At 41.3% G+C, this 18,149-nt stretch overlaps 1 protein-coding gene across 12 annotated transcripts in view; it reads left to right on the top strand.

Moving 5' to 3' along the window:
• LOC6563124 (protein lap4) overlaps positions 1-18,149 on the top strand; it is a 64,487-nt gene that overhangs the window by 35,616 nt on the left and 10,722 nt on the right. For 8 of the 12 annotated variants that reach the window (XM_032736878.2, XM_032736875.2, XM_032736874.1 and 5 more), the window contains 10 exons: positions 1,985-2,095; positions 2,847-3,026; positions 4,027-4,185; positions 4,316-4,529; positions 4,597-4,685; positions 4,745-5,041; positions 5,139-5,435; positions 9,049-10,950; positions 14,307-14,433; positions 15,078-15,414. In XM_032736878.2, coding sequence (XP_032592769.2) covers positions 1,985-2,095; positions 2,847-3,026; positions 4,027-4,185; positions 4,316-4,529; positions 4,597-4,685; positions 4,745-5,041; positions 5,139-5,435; positions 9,049-10,950; positions 14,307-14,433; positions 15,078-15,414 — 3,713 coding nt within the window. The remainder of the gene's footprint in view (positions 1-1,984; positions 2,096-2,846; positions 3,027-4,026; positions 4,186-4,315; positions 4,530-4,596; positions 4,686-4,744; positions 5,042-5,138; positions 5,436-9,048; positions 10,951-14,306; positions 14,434-15,077; positions 15,415-18,149) is intronic. The other 4 variants (XM_032736868.1, XM_032736873.1, XM_032736870.1 and 1 more) reach the window with 3 other exon arrangements.

Raw genomic sequence — 18,149 nt, forward strand, 5'->3', positions numbered from 1 at the left:
GGTTAACTAACAATTTAACAAAGACCCTTAACTATTAGACTTATTTAATCGTAAATATTATTTATAATGGCATATAGAAATTTATTAATAACCGCGAACACAATAAAAAATTTACATCATAATTTCAGTATTTTTTGTAACATTCAAATACCCGAGGCCATTAAGCTGGGCCAATAGAGCCGCATTCATTTGTCAGTCTGTTTGTGTGTCTTTATGTCTGTTTCGAAGTTAACAAATATATTATAATATTAAAGCTGTATTCTTTTGTTGGTCACAGCTGAAGAGTGATAAAAAGTCTTGTAAAACCAACTTATCTGAAATCGAGTAAATTAAAACTGTAGAATCTATTGGATAAATCTTTTTTCAACAAATTTGGTTTAAATGGATTCAAATTGAGACTGTATTATTGGCAATGGAACGATAAGTTCAAAAAATGTTTTCATTTTCTGGTGATCAATATATTACTCCTGATTATTTGACGTTAAACACGCTTTACTATTTGACATTTGGTTTAGTCTAGATAAGATAGCAATATCTTACATAATACGATCGCAATGGTATTCAATCTTTGGCACGTCAAAGATTACAGTTCCCACTATAAATTGTAATACCAAGGCAGCAACGAAATAAAATGAATTTTCGTTAAATTTTAGATGCCCTTTCTTTAGAGCTTATAGAAGCAAAACTTGGGCTTAGAGCTGTTCTATGTGATTTAACTACAATCGAGTTGTGACTAAAGGCAGCTTTGCACACACTCAGCAGAGCATAAGCCACTCCGAGTGTCATCGTTTAAGTCCCAGCTGAAAATCTCCGTATCAGTGCAGCTCTTGTGGTCGGTTTTCAGCCGCTCTCCACATGAATAAGTAAATCAACAAACTGCTCGTACATTCACATGAGCACAAAATCCATTAAATAATGCACGATGTAGGCAAAGCACAGACACACCAAAAAAAAAACGTTTATTACAAAGTAAATGTCAGGCGGAAACGACCACAATGAATGTGTCGTGTTAGCCGTAGTCCTTGCTCAAACTTGAAGTGAAGTTTATCTTTTACACATTTGTAAATTGGCCAAGTGTGCATGAGTCTGATGTCTAGTAAAACTTGCATTTTGAACTGCAAATGAAATATTTAATTGCTTTAATTTCACTTTGTTTTTATTTGTCATATACTTTTGGCATGTCTGTTCAAATGTCTGGCAGGCATTTGGCCAACGACGTCGATTGCATCGTTGCCATAAGAACTCAATTTGTTTAAGTGAATTTGCCAAAGTCCTGCCCAGCCAAAGAAACCAAAAATACAAATAAATATCGTCAGTTGTTGTAAAGTTCTGTAAGCCAAAGAATATTGTCTGCTATCGAATTATATTTTGACATTTGTATAAAAGGCAGTGTGTGTTAAGTTTTGAATTTCAATTGCATGCGTTAAACCTCAGACAGATCAAAGTCACGTCAGTGACTTCAATTTGTGTATGTGGTTTATATTCCTTATACTTCTATTTATTTTGCTCGTCTTGGTTGTGACGTAGCCACAAACTGTTAGCGTAATGTCAGTTAGCCAAATAATTATTTGACCTCTTGCATGTTGTTTAAATCACATTTAAGTTATAAGCATAAACTCATAATATAAGTATTGTGTTTTTGGGTTCGTAATTCTTCGGTTTTTTGTGGTATGTTTTTTGTTTTTGGAATATTTGACATTAATTGGATGGCTTTTGTTCTGTTTTGTCTTTCTATCTATCTATCCTATTACTAATTATTATTTCAACCTGAAATTCAAAATTTTGTTCATGTAAATATCACCAACAATTTTGCACACACTCACACTCATTATGAGACCACCCACATAAGGCACCCCTCATTCCGTGCTTTTCAGTTCTCACAGTGAATCAAGCAATATTTAATATGACTATTTTTGTTTATCTTAAACCTTTCCATTCAACATTGCAACACTTACTAATGCCGCATTCCATTGTGTCTCTGTAGGAAGTGGTGCTGCCCAAAAATCAAGGCTCACTCGGCTTCAGCATCATCGGCGGCACGGATCACTCCTGTGTGCCATTCGGTACTCGCGAACCGGGCATTTTCATTTCACATGTAAGTTGAACCACCAACGAATTTCGAAAAGGGGCAAGGGTGGAGATGGATGTGGGTGTGGTGTGTACCACTGCGAGGCGAAAACTAGTAACAAACTGCAAATTAAAGCAATTGAGCTGCCGCAACTTGTGGTTGCAAATGAGCTGCACAATTAGCTCGAAATGAAGTCAGCTGCTTTAAGGGCAATTAAAAAAGCCTCGCAGTCTGACGAACTCAGAACTTTTGACATCTGATTGCTGTACAAGCAAATTTATACACTGCGAAATTTAATTAACGATAAAAAAAATAGTGTTGAATAAGAAAGAATAAGAAAGTTACATGTTTAAAATGAACAGTAAAATGTTTGAGTTTAAGGGGTGAAAGTCAATTAGAGCCAAGGTTGTAAGATATAAAACATTTTATTTCAAAGCAGTAGCAAATTATCTCATTGTAGCCAAAAGTGCTAAAATTGAATGTATTCTGCTAAATATTATAATTAATAATTGGTACCATTGAAAGATAATGTAAATAAACTTTTAGAGTACCCAGCACCGAAATTAAACTTTGTCGATATATTTAAAAATCTTTCTTTTCACGATAATGCTAGTTTCAAGTTTCTATTAGTTAAGCAGCTACGCAATACTTAAGTCAAAAAAGTCATAACTCAAATGATATTCATTTTAAACGCAGTGTATTTAATTAAATTTCACGGAGTTTATGTCATACTTAATTCGTTCTACTAAAGCTATTTTTAATCCTATCCCCTACATAGATTGTGCCCGGTGGCATTGCCTCAAAATGCGGCAAACTCCGCATGGGCGATCGCATACTGAAAGTGAATGAGGCGGACGTATCGAAGGCCACACATCAGGATGCCGTGATGGAGCTGTTGAAGCCAGGCGATGAGATCAAGCTGACCATTCAGCACGATCCACTGCCACCTGGTTTTCAGGTAAGCCAAACATCGGGTAGCTTTAGTATTATTTAATGCTCTTTCGGTCTTTAGTTTGCTTTTGTGCCACTTATTAGTTATGCTGTATATAGTATTTGTATTTTGGTCACACTGAATATCTAATTGCTTTGAGTCAAACACCAAAATCCTATTTATACTTCTCTTTCCTTTATGCTCTATGAATGCTTATAAAAACATTTACGATGCAAAGCACATAGAAGTAGTTTATATTAAAACAGAGGTAAGATTTTTCAATATTCTACACCCGGCAACACTGTTGGAAACGCTAAATACACTGATAATAAACTTTATGGTTATAATTTTATTTTGAAATGATTCTTAATTTAACATCTTAACGAACCCTTTATGCAGACATTTTTGTCATATTGATTGAATTAATATTAGAAGGATATACTCAGATATCTTAACACCCGACTAAAGTGAAGTAAATGGAAATTTAATAAATCGTTTTACGAGAGTCAACTGTATATACTTACCTACTTTTTACAATAAACAAATTTGGCCAAACTGGAACTCTTTTAATAAAATACGAGTCTGTAAAATATCAGAAAATACATTTTGGTAGCTTTATAATCAGCATTATAACAAGAAGTTAATATAATTTTTGTTTATTGTTTTGATAGTAACCTAAAAAAACTATAGTATGATGATATGTAATCCGATCACAAACATAACAAAATGTATATATTGACATATTCAAGTAGAAAAAAATGTTTACTTACACTTTCCTTGTTAACTGATACGACCAATTTGTATAAAATGGCCAGGCGGTTGAATCCCTTTTATAGCTTTCTTTATCGCTTATTGTACTATATAAGCCATTTCGTGAATAACTTCCCACTGCTTTGTTTAGCATAATTATCATCTGAATTGTTTTGGCTTAGTCTCTACTCTTATTTATAATTGTTGTGCTCTTAAGCAAGCAAGCCAATGCTAATTTTTATGCTTTTGTTATTGTTGATGCTGGTGATAATCGTAGGAAATTCTGCTGGCCAAGGCAGAGGGCGAACGTCTGGGCATGCACATCAAGGGTGGCTTGAATGGACAACGCGGTAATCCTGCGGATCCTTCCGACGAGGGTGTCTTCGTGTCCAAAATTAACTCGGTCGGAGCGGCGCGACGCGACGGAAGGCTTAAGGTAAAATGCCAGTGCCAGTCCGATTTTTTGGGTTTCATGACAATTGGGAGCAGGGGGTTTGTCTGGTCAACTGGCTGAGGCAGTCAAATTGAATTGGCTTGAACTAAACTCAACTTGTGTGTATCCCCAGGTGGGCATGCGTCTGCTGGAGGTCAATGGTCATTCGCTCCTTGGCGCCTCGCATCAAGATGCGGTCAACGTGCTGCGCACTGCCGGCAATGAGATTCAATTGGTCGTGTGCAAGGGCTACGATAAGTCTAATTTAATGCATTCCATTGGCCAAGCGGGTGGCATGAGCACCGGCTTTAACTCGTCGGCATCCTGCAGCGGTGGCAGTCGCCAAGGTGAGAAAAACATTGAAAATTCGAAATAAACAATAAATTTGAACTTATCACAAATTTAACCTTGCAGGCTCTCGTGCATCAGAAACGGGTTCGGAGCTTAGTCAAAGCCAGAGCGTGTCCAGCTTGGACCACGATGAGGAGGAGCGTCTGCGACAGGTGAGTTCAAGTAAGCATGTCCACTGGGAGAAAACCTTTTAAGCCTCTGCCGTCTACAGGACTTTGACGTATTTGCGGCACAGCAACCCGACATTGTGGCCATGCAAGAGCCCACCAGCCAAACGGGCTTAGCAGCTGCGGCTGCCTTGGTGCATGGCCCACCCTCGCCCTCCCCCAAACCAACCACACCGATTCCGTCCTCTGGATCCGCGATGCCCGCTGACTTGCCGCTATCTGACACAGCAGCCGCGCAGACTGTGGCGCTTATTCACGCCGAACAATCGCACCAGCAACAACAACTACAGCCGCAGACACAAGTGGCAACAATTGGGCAGGAGAAGAGCACCCAGGAGAAGGTTAGTCAACGACCTTAACCTTTAGCTGGCTATCTGGTCAGTTGCTTAATGAGTGCGTCTTCTTTTCTTTTCCGCTTTCGTGCTTAAATCAAATAAGGTGCTGGAAATTGTGCGCGCAGCGGATGCCTTTACCACCGTGCCACCGAAATCACCGTCAGAGCATCATGAACAGGATAAAATACAAAAGACAACGACGGTTGTTATATCGAAGCATACGCTCGACACGAATCCTACCACACCCACAACACCAGCACCACTGCCTCTTTTGCCAGCGGAGTCAACGACCGCTGTGACTGCTGCTGCTGCTGCTGCACCAGTTGTTGCACAGACGCAGACGCAGACACAAACCAATCCCAGCCAGCAACCAACTCAACAGCAACAACAACAACAACAGGTATGTATTTGAAAGCACGTCTTTGCCTAACTCTCCTGTAAATGTCTGTGTGTCTCAATTTTGTGTGTGTGTGTGTGTATGTATGTGTGAGTGTGTGTACGTTACTGTTCCTCTAACCTCTTTAAGCGTGTGTCTGTCCTTTTTGATTTTACTGTGTTACACTTAACATAAATCAGCGCAAAAGCGACTGTCGCGCAAAACCAAAAACCACTCCACCAAAAAACCCTTTCACCTGCATTATTTATTTATGTATTTATTTTTGCTTGCTATCTTCAATAACTTCACTAAAGTTTGGCCTTCAAAATACGTGTTTTTCTATGTGTGTGTGTGTGTGTGTATGTGTGTTTGTCGGTATGTGTATATCTGTGCCTGTTTGTATTTCACATTTTATAAAAATTTGTACATATGACTCAAATTCATATGCCACAACATTTGCCACATCTCATAAAGTTACCACATGAATATAACACTCCATCCACTCAAAATTCACATCACATAATGCTCGTTCCACTTTGCCCCTCAAATTACCTGGCAATTGGCATCAGACTTTGTAGTCGCTAAAGGTCAAATTTGTAGAAGTATGTACTATTTTCGTTTTTACTTGATATTACTTTAAAAAAAAATGTTTAAGTAAAATGAAAAAAGTAAACAGTTTTAACATATAAAATATATAAAAATATACCCGTCCGAGGGAACACTGTCATTCATCAAAATTACAACTCCAACAAACTGAGTGCAATCAATCAATCACACATTTTCTCATGAGTATTCATTATAAATCGTGTTGTATGTATTTATGTTGTTTGATGCATTCTGATTTAATAGTATATAGTACCACATATAATCATACTTAGCAATGCCTCGGGGAGTGGACAATTGAGTGGGGACACGTGTCGCATTTAGGTATGAGTTATAGTACAGTAGAGTGCTATGTGCATGCTGGGGTGCTTTGCATGGCCCCCATATATGTAGCTACAGCTGTTGGCTCTCTCGATAAAGCCGGGATCCAGAGTTTAGGAGCTTCTGCTGGGACCACATGTCCCACATTCAATGAAATGGCAGCAGACGATTTATTATTTATTAGCATATTCGAACGGGGATTGGGGGTGGCAGGCGAGGGTGTGCCAACCACCGATTCTTACGTATTGCCTGCTCGATATTGTTTTTGTTGTTGTCGTTGTTGATGTTGTTGTTATCTTATTTATGCTACTTAAATATTATATCAATTTCTGTTTGTGCCTTTATTGTTACCTTTTGGATGGCTGCTACTGCTTGGGCGGCATTATTATTGTGTATGATTGTTGTGCCTGTTGTTACTGTTATTGTTGTTGTTATTGGTGGATGCTGACTTACCTTAAATCCAGCAGCATTTGAATTTACATTGGCAGCAGCAGGAAAAGAGAAAAGAAAAACATAATATGCATAGATGGCACGTATAATAAATGTGTATTTTTTGTTGTTGTATATATACAGATATATAAGATTCGTATATATATATATTACATATATATATATATATATATATATGTAATTCAAAAACTGCTGAAAGGAATTTCCATTAAAATGTTTCTCTTATCTTCTTCTCGTTCTTCCTTTTTATTGCTCTCAATGACGTGCGCGCCGTTCGCTGCTTTTCAACATATTGTTTTTCCTCATTTTTATATTCATTTTCCTTTTTATTATAATTTCCTTTTTCCGTTTTGCATTCGTATTGCTTCGGAATTGTCATTTTCCGTGGCGTTTTGCGTAGATTTCATTGCAGCGTATTTCTTAACAAGCGGATGTTTCCCACTATAAGACTGAGTATTTAGTTTAAAATACAGGAAAATAAAATTGGAACAAATGCTAAAGAACAACAACATGAAAATAAAGGCAGCAACCGGGCAAATTCTCGTTGTTCAAGATCTTATTTACATATTAAGCCTAGTCGTGTTCAACGGGCAAGGAATTACTAGTTACTTGTTCACTTAACGCAATAGACAGAGGCATATACATTCATAAATATATTCTTATATAGGACAATATGTGCGCTGAAAGACCCTCTTGAAAATACTGAACACACTTGTCGCAGTAAATGGTTTCAATGTCCCTCACCGATTATGCAAAAATATTGTATCTATAAGAGCAGCAACCTAAAAAAAAAACCAAAAACCGAAAAAATTGAATCTTTGGAGTACCGAACCGAATGTGTAATCTTGCAGACAAATTGACTCATTTCCTCATTTACGCAAGTGAAATAAGTAAATTATTTGATTCTTTAAAAATGTTCTGATGATTAAATAAATAAATAATGATAATATTCTATTTCGTTCATTATATCTTTAAAAACAAAAGCAGTCTTGAATTAAGTTTTAACTAACATACCTGCCAACAAATAAATAAAAGCAATAAAACACTCTGCAGGGGAATACAATCGGCTCCAGTAACCACATTCAAAGCCCCTTCCAATTTTTTTAAATACAATACCAAATGCAAACTATATAAATATACTTCAAATTCCTGTGCCGCCTTTTTGCGGCCTTCAGTATTCGCATACAGTATAAGTATTGTTGTCTTTCGATGTTTATAATGTCATATGTGACATGTGTCTATAATTGTATATTATTGTTATATGTGTAACACTGTGCAACAGGCACACGAAACGGTCCAAATACGCAACCAAATCCTACTATGTTAAAAAAGAAACCAAAATGTCAGTGTTATACGAATCAATTTGTATGTACGGATAGGAATAATTCATTTGTTATTGGTTAAAGTGAACTTGTGAGATATTTGTTGCTTTAATGAAACTCGCTTTTAATTTTCAAAATTGGGTTTCTTTTCTGTTGTTCGTTACTGTTTGTCAATATTAAATAGTGGAGTGTGCACATTTGATGTCAATAAATTAAATCTAAATGTTAAAGAAAACTGCAACTTGCCTTATTTCTGGGGTATTCCACAAATTAGTTGTAAAAGGAGAAGATGAGATAATTAAGCAACTACGATTATGGCTTTGATAAATATACAGTGTTTTCATTTCTGCTCCTTAGAAGTAGGTTCAGAACGATTAGAAAGATTAGTTCGACATGTTTTGTACAATTCACTTTTCATTGTAAGTTTTCCCATTGTTCATTTAAATATGTGTTTTTTGTTTTATTTTTCTTTTTTTTTGTTACTTGTCCCTGTCTTTGTTTCGGTCTCGCTGTACACACTCGTTTACATAGTCGCGACAGTTGTGCAGCTCATTCCACATCCATCAAGCAAATTGGCCAGAGCAACGCAAATGCACCAACTCTCATCATCAGGCAGCGACATTGCTAATTGGCTAACAAAAGTGCTGGCGGCCCCGTAACGTGTGTACGTAAACGTTAAGAAAAGTATCGTTGCCGTTGCAGCACCGAATATGTATCATCATAATGAGCACCAAACCATCAACACAGCATATCAACCGAACACACCAACAGTCACAAAAACTCACTCAAAACGCACTCAATTAACGCCGCACATTGCAATTTGTGTTCCATGCTTGTGTGTGTGGCAGCAGTTGCTAAAACGCACCCACCACCAACAACAAACAAACAAGAAACAAATTCGTAAACTAAATGAAAACCCCAAACAATCCAAAATCCAATAGCAGCGCGGAACACAAACACCGGAGCGACTGGCGCCTGGATCACGTTACTCCTATCAGCAAATGCTGGAAGCTCAGGACTTAGAGCAGAGCAGCCGAACGAAAGAGCCAACGGCCACGACGCCCAAGAAGGCCGAACCGGTTTATATTATAGACGACGATGATGATGATGACGATGACGACGACGACGACGTCCAAAACGAGATTGATGTCATTGCCGAAGAGGACGAGGAGGAATCTTCACCTCCCACTGACATGCAGTCGCCGCCTTCATACGTCGACACCGACTCCGATTACAATGAGCGTCCGCGCGGACGCTACACCAGCGATTCGGAGAGCGATTATCGCCCCTATAAGCCGACGCGCTCCGGTCGTAGTACACCGGAATATGGAGGACATCGCAAGTCCGTCAGTTTCGATCTGAGCGGCGATGAGCACTCCAAGTCGGACTATGAACGTTCACGTTCTCGCACACCGGATCGATTCGCACGCGCCTACGACTCAGAGCAGGACACGCGCACGAAGTCCGCCAGCCGCATGCCACGTAAGGGCATCCTTCGCGCCACCAGTCCCAGTTCCTCGACCAGCTCCACGCTGGAGCGTCAATCCGAAAGGCCAGCGCCTATTGTGCCAACAGTGGCGCGCATACGTGAGGTGGAATCCCCACAGGTGCAGCGCGTTTCACGCGCCACATCGCCCGACCGTCCCGGCGAACTGGAACGGGAGAATCCCTTCCGTAACGCCCAGTCTATCGAAGATGATGAATACACTCAGATTGCCAAGGCTATCAGCATGTCGCCGCGTTCACCGCGCGATCAGTTCTTCTTTGGTGCCTCGCGTTCCAGTGAGGATCTGCTCGAGCAGTCGCACTCCAGCGGACGCAGCACACCCAGCACCGTCATCTCCAAATCGACGGAGAATTTGACGGGCACGAGACCTAAAGTGCCGCCACCAACGCTGCCCAAGCCGCAGCTCAAGAAGGCCGATCTAGTGCGCAATGTGGCCTTGGAGACGTTCCAGGCCACCGATGTGGGCCAGGGAGACTTTGCGGTATTCGAGCACGATGCCAGCACAAATACCATACACCAGCTGCCCAAGCTGCCGGTGCGCATGGCCAGCAAGACGACACCACGACCACGCGAGTGTCCACCTCCGCCGCCCGTCAACTACTCCACGTTGCCCCACTCGCCACGGCCCAAGTTCGAGGAATCTGCGTATATGGAGGCTCTGCCGCCAGCGCAACGGCGACCACACGATTTCCTGCACGAGAACTCTCCGGACAACATACTGGTTACGACGGAGCAGCATCGTGACTTTCTACTGCGCGAGAATGAGATGAGGAATCAGCTGCGAGCGCCCCATGAACCAGCACCGCCCATACCATTCAACAGTAGCAGCGGTGGCAGCAACAACAATAACTTTGCGGTAAACAACCCTTTTCTAGATTGTTGTGATACAGACATTGACAGCCTGCCACTGCCCCCACCGCCCCCAATACAATCATCACCACCAGAAACACCACCTACAACGCCCGTCCAGCACTCACGTCATTTGCATGAGCCGCCACTAACCGCTGTCGCCACTAACGCATCAACATCTTATTCTCCCATTGCCAATGCTAACAACAACAACTATTTGATGGATGCCGCGGCACAGCAGCTGCTGATGGCGCCAGCTTCGCCCGCACAAATCTTTCCCACGGCCCAAATACTGCCCGTCCAATATGCCAGCCTACCACAGCCGCAGCAGCCTAACAAACTCACATTGGGTGGTGGTGGTGCGGCACAGTCGCAGTCGCAGTCGCAGCCCATTTTCAATCTGCTGCTGCTGCCCGGCGATCAGCAGCTTTATCTGCAAGCGTCCACGACTTCATCGTCGCCGGCAGCAGCACCACAATTATTACCGGTGAGTGAAACGCGTGTTGCTGCCCCATCGTCGCAGTCGCCGCAATCGAAGCTTCCGAAACCATTGCCATCGCCATCGCCCTCGTATACCACAATGAAATTCCCAACGTTCTCGGAAATTGTGGTCAGTCCCGACAGCAATAGCAATTATCAAAACATGACCACGGCTCGCGTTGATATATCGAATTCGTCGCTGGGCACCGGCAGCAGCTCCTTCTCCATTAGCTCGTCCAGTTCGTCGACGATGCTGACGAAGACACCCACCACAACCACACCATCTGCCGTTGTGGCTCAGCCCTATAGCAGCTACTACGATACAGCCGAGGAAATCTATGCGACCATCGAAGAGGAGGCCATTTACAGTAATACCGCATTCTTTGACTCGCGTCGCAGCAGCGACACCTCCCTTAGCTGTCGGGCCTCCAAATCACCTACGCCGCCGCCTTTGCCCCCCAAGCGACCGTTAAAGCCAAACAAGTTGCGCAAAGCGCCAGCACCCCCCGTGGCCCAGAAGCCGCACGGTCTACGTGGCCTGGGCATGGGCCACTTTAAGCTGCGCTCCCAATCGCAGCCACAGCTGCTAACAATAGCATCCCAAGCGTCCCGCAGCATGCCCCAAACACCCACAACGCCAACAGGCAAGGAGACCACCGTGTAACTGAAATGGCTGTCCACTTGAGTTCAGCTTCGACTGTTGCCTGTTGCTTTATATGTCATGTTGCCAACGAAGCGTTAGCCAGGCTAACTGTGCACCCCACCCTAAGCCTCTCTGCCTTCCTTGCATTTCGCCCATTTTAATTAAAATCCAACACCCTTTTAACCATCAATTAAAAGTGCAGTAGCAAATTAAGCAACGCCCACTGCGCAGCTCTTTAGTAGCTTTTGATATTTCTATTTGATTGATTGAAACCTCCCACCTGCCACCTGACACCTGCCACCCACCACCTGCAACCAGCCGCATCAGTCTTACTAATTAGATACGACTTTTTGTTGACTTTCTCGCCAGCCAGCTAGGCAGTCACTGCAATCCGTTTTCAGAGCAACCACACACAAATTGGTGCTGCTGACATAGATCAGGCAGCCAGTGAAAAGTACAAGAGTAATTTGCGTCCAAGCAACCTGTCTCCCATCTCTCTCTCTCTCCCTCTCTCTCTCTCTTTCTCTCTCTTTCTCTGCCTTCCCCTCTTTCATCTGTTTATCTCACACTTTTTGCTCGGGTCGACTTTAATTTGACGTTGATTGAAACAGTTCGCTGCTTGAAGCACTGCAGCTGCCACGCCACGTTTTCTTCTCGTTGCTCTCCTTTGCGAACACGAATAAAAAGCCAATGAGAAAATTGAAATAAGCTAACACACATACACAGAGACACCTCCGCCCCACCACCCACACAGAGTAGACATACAAAATACAAAACTAATAAAAAATAGAAAGGCAATTTTGTACAATTTTACCATTTATATAGATAATTTTTGCCGTAGAGCTCTTAAGTTGATGTTATTGCTAATTTATTTTGACTAACAAATCGATGAAACAAGTTGAATATAATTTTTAAACGCGTAACCTAAATAAACGATTCTGTAATTCGATATGTTGAATATCTTTCATTTTGTGTTGTCCCCCGTTGCGTTATAAACATATCTAGATATCTAGATCTAAAGATATGTCATTCCTGAACTGGTTCCACTACACATCGCTGGTTCGCAATTCGTTCAATTGAATCAGTGTCAGGCTGAACGCATCACGCTTCTTGCCGAACTCTTCGGCGCCTGGCACTGCACTGATTTCTTACATTTTGCTAAGCGACGCTTTTGGCTGTTCGCGGAGCGAACTGGCAATCTTATCTTATCAGTTAACACTATTAATTGCGACATGCGATAAGCGTTGCCAATCTCAGTGTGAATAGTCTGTGTGTGTGTGTGTGTGTGTGTAACCCACTAACAAAATGATAAAAAATAAAAGTCAGAGGGGCAATGCGTCAGCAAGCTGCCTGAATTATTCAACAGCTTATTGGCTTTTAATGCGCTGGCCAAAACGACTTGACTCGGCTGCAAGCAGACTGTGGATGGTCAGTGGCCACATTCTCAGCACTTTCAATGCTCAATAAATTTCCGTTAGCCCAACCTATCGTCCTGTTCTGCTACAAGTAGCAAAGTAAAGGATGTAAGGGAAGCTGATCACTGCTGTTATCTCAACCTAAGTACGAGTATTGAGCTTAATTGAAAATCGAAAAATCCGATACGAAATTAATTTCTTTGCTAAAAATACAACTCAGCTCCATGCTCGCATCCTGTATCCTTGATAACTGACTCTGAGCTTCTGGCCTGATGCCTGATGGCTTTTGTATATGTAGCCATGTACTTGACGAATCTGTCTCGGGTGGAGGGTTGTAGAGAGAGAGAGAGTGGATTGGTTTGCTAATATCGCCCTCCATGCACTTGTCGTTAGTTGGTCGCTTGGTCGGTTGGTCGCCTCCTTTATTTATGAGACTGGCCTTGGGTGTTATTGGCCATTGTAGTTGTTGCTCTCGTTTATGCATGTGTGTGTGTGTGTGTGTGTGTGTGTGTGTGTGTGTGTGTGTGTGTGTATGTGTGTGTATGTGTGCCATGCCAGCCAAAGGATAAGGTTGCAATTTGTGCAGTTTAACGCTGGCTTTGCTCTTGCTCTTTCTACTGCCGTTTAATGACTTTGTCGTCGTCCACTTCGGAACAGCCAACAGCGTTGCACCCACAAAGTGTAGTTGTCGCCCCTCCTCACTCCTTTGGCATTGGCCTTCTCATATTGCCTAAACCGAAGAAGTTGCATGAAAGCATAAAACAGACAGTACATGACTTTGGATGATAAATGGCCTGAGCCAAGTCCTGTACACTCTGCTGTCCTATTCTGTTTGGTCCTGCACTGCCCAGCCCCTTGCCGCAACCGCAGCTGTAATTTGCAACCCCCGCGACCGTAAATTATATGCCTTGCGGCAAAAACAAAGCTCTGATCTCATCTCGCCTCCAGCTCCACCAACTCTGTTGGCCACTTTATGATTGAAACGCTGGCTGTTGTTCCCCTTCAACTGATACTCCTCTACCTGCTTCTGCTGTTGGCAGCGGACAAACAAATGCTTTTCCATCGTGCCATGTGCTTTTTAATAAACTTGTGCAGTGCCATCAATTTGGTTTATAGTCGTTTTGGATTTCTTTGACTTTCACTTTGAAAATTGCCGTTTTCCAGTCGTTTAATTGAAAATTGCTGAGCAGCAACAGCTGGCAGAATTTTGTACATTTTTTTTTATGAGTGATGTTTTATCTTTGTATTTTTTATTTCGTTTTTTATTTTGCTGACTTTCTAACTAGAGCTTTTGCATTTTTTCAGTTATCACCTGCTGGCGAGAATGCGCCGGTATTGGCAACGCCCAAAAAAACTCCTAAATCGGTGTCCGATAAAAAACGATTCTTTGAGTCTGCAATGGAGGACCAACACAAGCCCACACAAAAAACAGGTGAGTCAACAGTGGATGATCACAAAAACATATAGAAAAGAAAAAGCTTACCAAAAGCGATGCGATTTAAATTCAACATTTTTCTGTTAGATATTCGAAGAAAAAAAAATGAATAAAAAAAACCGTCTTTTATGTATATTTTAAAACACATTATCTCCTAATAATGGCATATACATATTTAGGATAAGACACTAAATACCACAGCCATTGCTTACTAATATACACAATAAATTAGGAATGAAATAGTTGTTTTAGTAGTTTCCCGGCTGCGTATTATACAAGCAATCCTTATCAGGTTTTTGCTCAGTGATTTGTGTAATTAGAATACGAGGCGTGCATCACCAAAGGCATTTGCATGACAAAGCGAAACGGCAGAAGAGCGAACCCGCAATGCTGCTTGCGGTTGAAGTGCACGATTGCAGTTGGGACTTAAGGCCAGCAAGTCAGCCAGCCAGCCGTCCATGATAGCTGTGTGTAGGCAGCAACAGCTACGCTATTTCTTTTAATTTCCTCATTTAATTTGATGTGGTTTTAGTGAGAGTGGGGCAGGGGTAGTAGCTTTTGCCAGTTGCCCCTGCTTGGTAAGGAACTAACTCCCCTGTTGGCCTGTAGATGATTTAAATGAATGTTTCTTTGAATTGCAGAGAAAGTATTTTCATTCCTGTCAAAGGATGAAGTCGAAAAGTTGCGCCAAGAAGAGGAGAAGAAAATTGCAACACTGCGTCGTGATACGAAATCCAGATTATTAGATGCCGCCAATGACAACATTGACAAGGACGATGACAGGCATGCTGATGATAAGCAGCAGGACAACTACGCTGACAACAGCAACAGCAGCTCGAACAACAGCGACAACGAGGACGACGACGACGATGACCACAACGATGCTTATGACGAGCAGGAGACGACCAGCCGGACCAGTCGTAAGGATGTCGTTGATAACGCTTTGCTGGCTCAGCTCGATGAAGCGGAGGACATTAGGTGAGTGCCTGATGGCAAAGTCTTATTGGATTATTGGTGCTTGCGCTCTTTCTGCATTTTATGTTACATTCGATTTCAATGCACAGACACGTCCACAATTGGTAATTCCACAACACAATTATGATAATGAAACACATACACAACCTCAACACATATACACACACATAACATACACTCTTAATACTACATAGTTATAGTTAACGGTGTTTGTGCGTTTCTTTTATCTATTTGCTTCATCTTAACTTTTAAGGTTTCATTGGTAAAGTTTCTACTGCTGCCTTTGGTTTGGTGCTGGTGCCGGCGCAATGAAAAAAAAATGACGCTTTGATTTATGTTGCTCTTATATTAAATTTTTTATATGCATACTGTTACACAATCACACTTACACACCCAAACATATGTTTACATAAGTAGTTTATATTTTTCACTCTTCATGCCACACGCCAGCCAACTGACGGACTTGATCATCATCATCGAAATGTAGAGTGTGTTATTAAATAAGCGTATAGTATGCTAGTTACCTAAGTGGCCCTTATATGTACTACTACGTAGTAAGTACTCTACTCGCATACTTGCGTATATGAATGATATACAGTTTACACCCTAAGCGGTTTAAGTTTTAAGTAGCACTTAAGTATTGTCTGGACTCGTAAATCGCAGGGTGTTTCTAAGGCATCTTGCCACTTAAGAACACGTTATGCTTCTTGCTTACTTTATGTTTTTGTACGCCATCAGACACACAAAGCGAGCGAATGAGAAAGCCAGTTAATTTTTAATAATTCCATTGAGTTGCTCATAGCTTTACATCATGTATAGAAAGTAGGAGCTTTGCTGCCAGTAGCAAAAAAAAAAATTAAATTATGTTCGCATTAGAGCGTTTTGTGCGTTTACTTTGCCACGCATTGCGTATACGTACCATTTTGCCTGCCACACCAAGGCCCACGAGCTGCTCATCTATCTGCTCGTGCTTTGCGTTTGTGCACTGGCATAAACTGGATTCCCTCAAGCACAATGCCAGCTGTTTTTGCAATTGGTTAACTTCATCATACAGCCACCCACAAATTGTGTTTGGTGGGCTTCCCAAGTGGCCAACTGTAAAGGTCGGAGACTCACACGCATAATTTAGTTGAGGCGTTGATTTTAAATGTATTCCAGGTAATCATGTGGGTTGCACCCACAAATCTTTCATTTGCTCCTAAATATTATTCGTATTTTTCTAAAGTGAATCCTATTTACTGCTCAGCCTTTATATCTATAAATAAATTATGATTGCTTTCCGTTTTCGCACTAGAATTCGGTGTGGCTTAAGTCGTTTGAAAGTTTCGACAGTGTTTGGCCGTTTTTACACGTTGTGGCAATTGAAATTAGTGTTGCTTTGTTAAGCTAGCCAGTAGAAAACCGACCAAATCCCTGAGAGTTTCATTTGAAGTTGCATGCAACTTTGAACCTTCGTCAACATTATCAAGTTGGTATATCATTTTGTATGTCAAAAAACAGCTGGGACTCAGCGCTGATGTCATTCTCATATCCGCCAGCTGCTGGCACCCTTCAAGCAGTTGTTTTTATTTAATTTTATTTTTTGCTCGACTGTGTGTCTATGTAGCTGGTATTCCTTACATGCTTATCAGGGGCAACGTGTGTCTAGCCATCGCCCACAGTACGCTTCTAGTTGTTGACTCTCGTATTATGTAATGAGCAACAACAATGTAATTTAATACAATTTTATCCACTCCCCACAATGTTGAACGAGAAAAACACCAGCTTTGAGGTGAAAAGTTTCGAATACCCTGTCAAAATTAAAAAATCAGTAGTATGTTATAAATATAATATTAATATAATTTATTATATTATTGTGGCCAGTTGGAGTTTCATAAAAATCTGGCATTTTAGTTGCCAATGGACTTGAGACTTAGCTTAGTACATAAAACTTGTTGATCGACATTGATATGTAAATTGTACCTGCCCAGATCGCAAAATATGGTAACAGGTTCAAATAGATTATATGATGAACCAAAAATAAATATATAATTTGGAATTTAAATTAAAATTACATGCCTTAAGCCAAGTTATAAAATGTACTGGGGAAATATGTTATTAGGCAACCATTAATTGTGAGATTCTTTCACATTCGATGCGTGTGTGTGGCAACATTCTAAAAAGTTGCGTAGCCAGCGTATCAGGCAAACAAAGTCGAGGCATGTACTTGAAAGGCTGGCAACACGAGATATCATTTAGCGGCACTTTACAACAGGTCACAAGACATCGGAGCCCGCAAGGCAGGCAACTGGCTCAGTCTCTCGCCGTCCGAAGCTTGTTTGCGAATTAAACGTATGTATGACATGTCTCCGGGGAAGGAGGGCTATGAAAATATTACATAAATAACGAAAAAGAACGCAGAGCTATTTTGTCTGAAATGCTTATGTACATTTCATTACGCAAGCGTCTGCAACAGGACATGCATGACCTTCAAGGAATAAACACCGACTGCAAAGTAACATTAATTCTTGCACATTAATCTATATAGGGAAAAATGTTCTTAACTGTTGGCGCGAACTGTTTATCATATTGCCATCAATTCTGTAAATGATCCCTCATGAATTTATACACTCGAATTACCAGCCCAAAACATATCGCCATAAAAAAGAATAGACTTTGCACCTTATTTATACATCTTACATGGCAACGTTCGTAGTCAACAAATCAGTTACAACCTTGAAGCCAAATTTGCGGAGCTT

Source organism: Drosophila grimshawi, unplaced genomic scaffold, assembly GCF_018153295.1.
Source record: "Drosophila grimshawi isolate 15287-2541.00 unplaced genomic scaffold, ASM1815329v1 contig_311, whole genome shotgun sequence".
NCBI classification, from domain to species: domain Eukaryota; kingdom Metazoa; phylum Arthropoda; class Insecta; order Diptera; family Drosophilidae; genus Drosophila; species Drosophila grimshawi.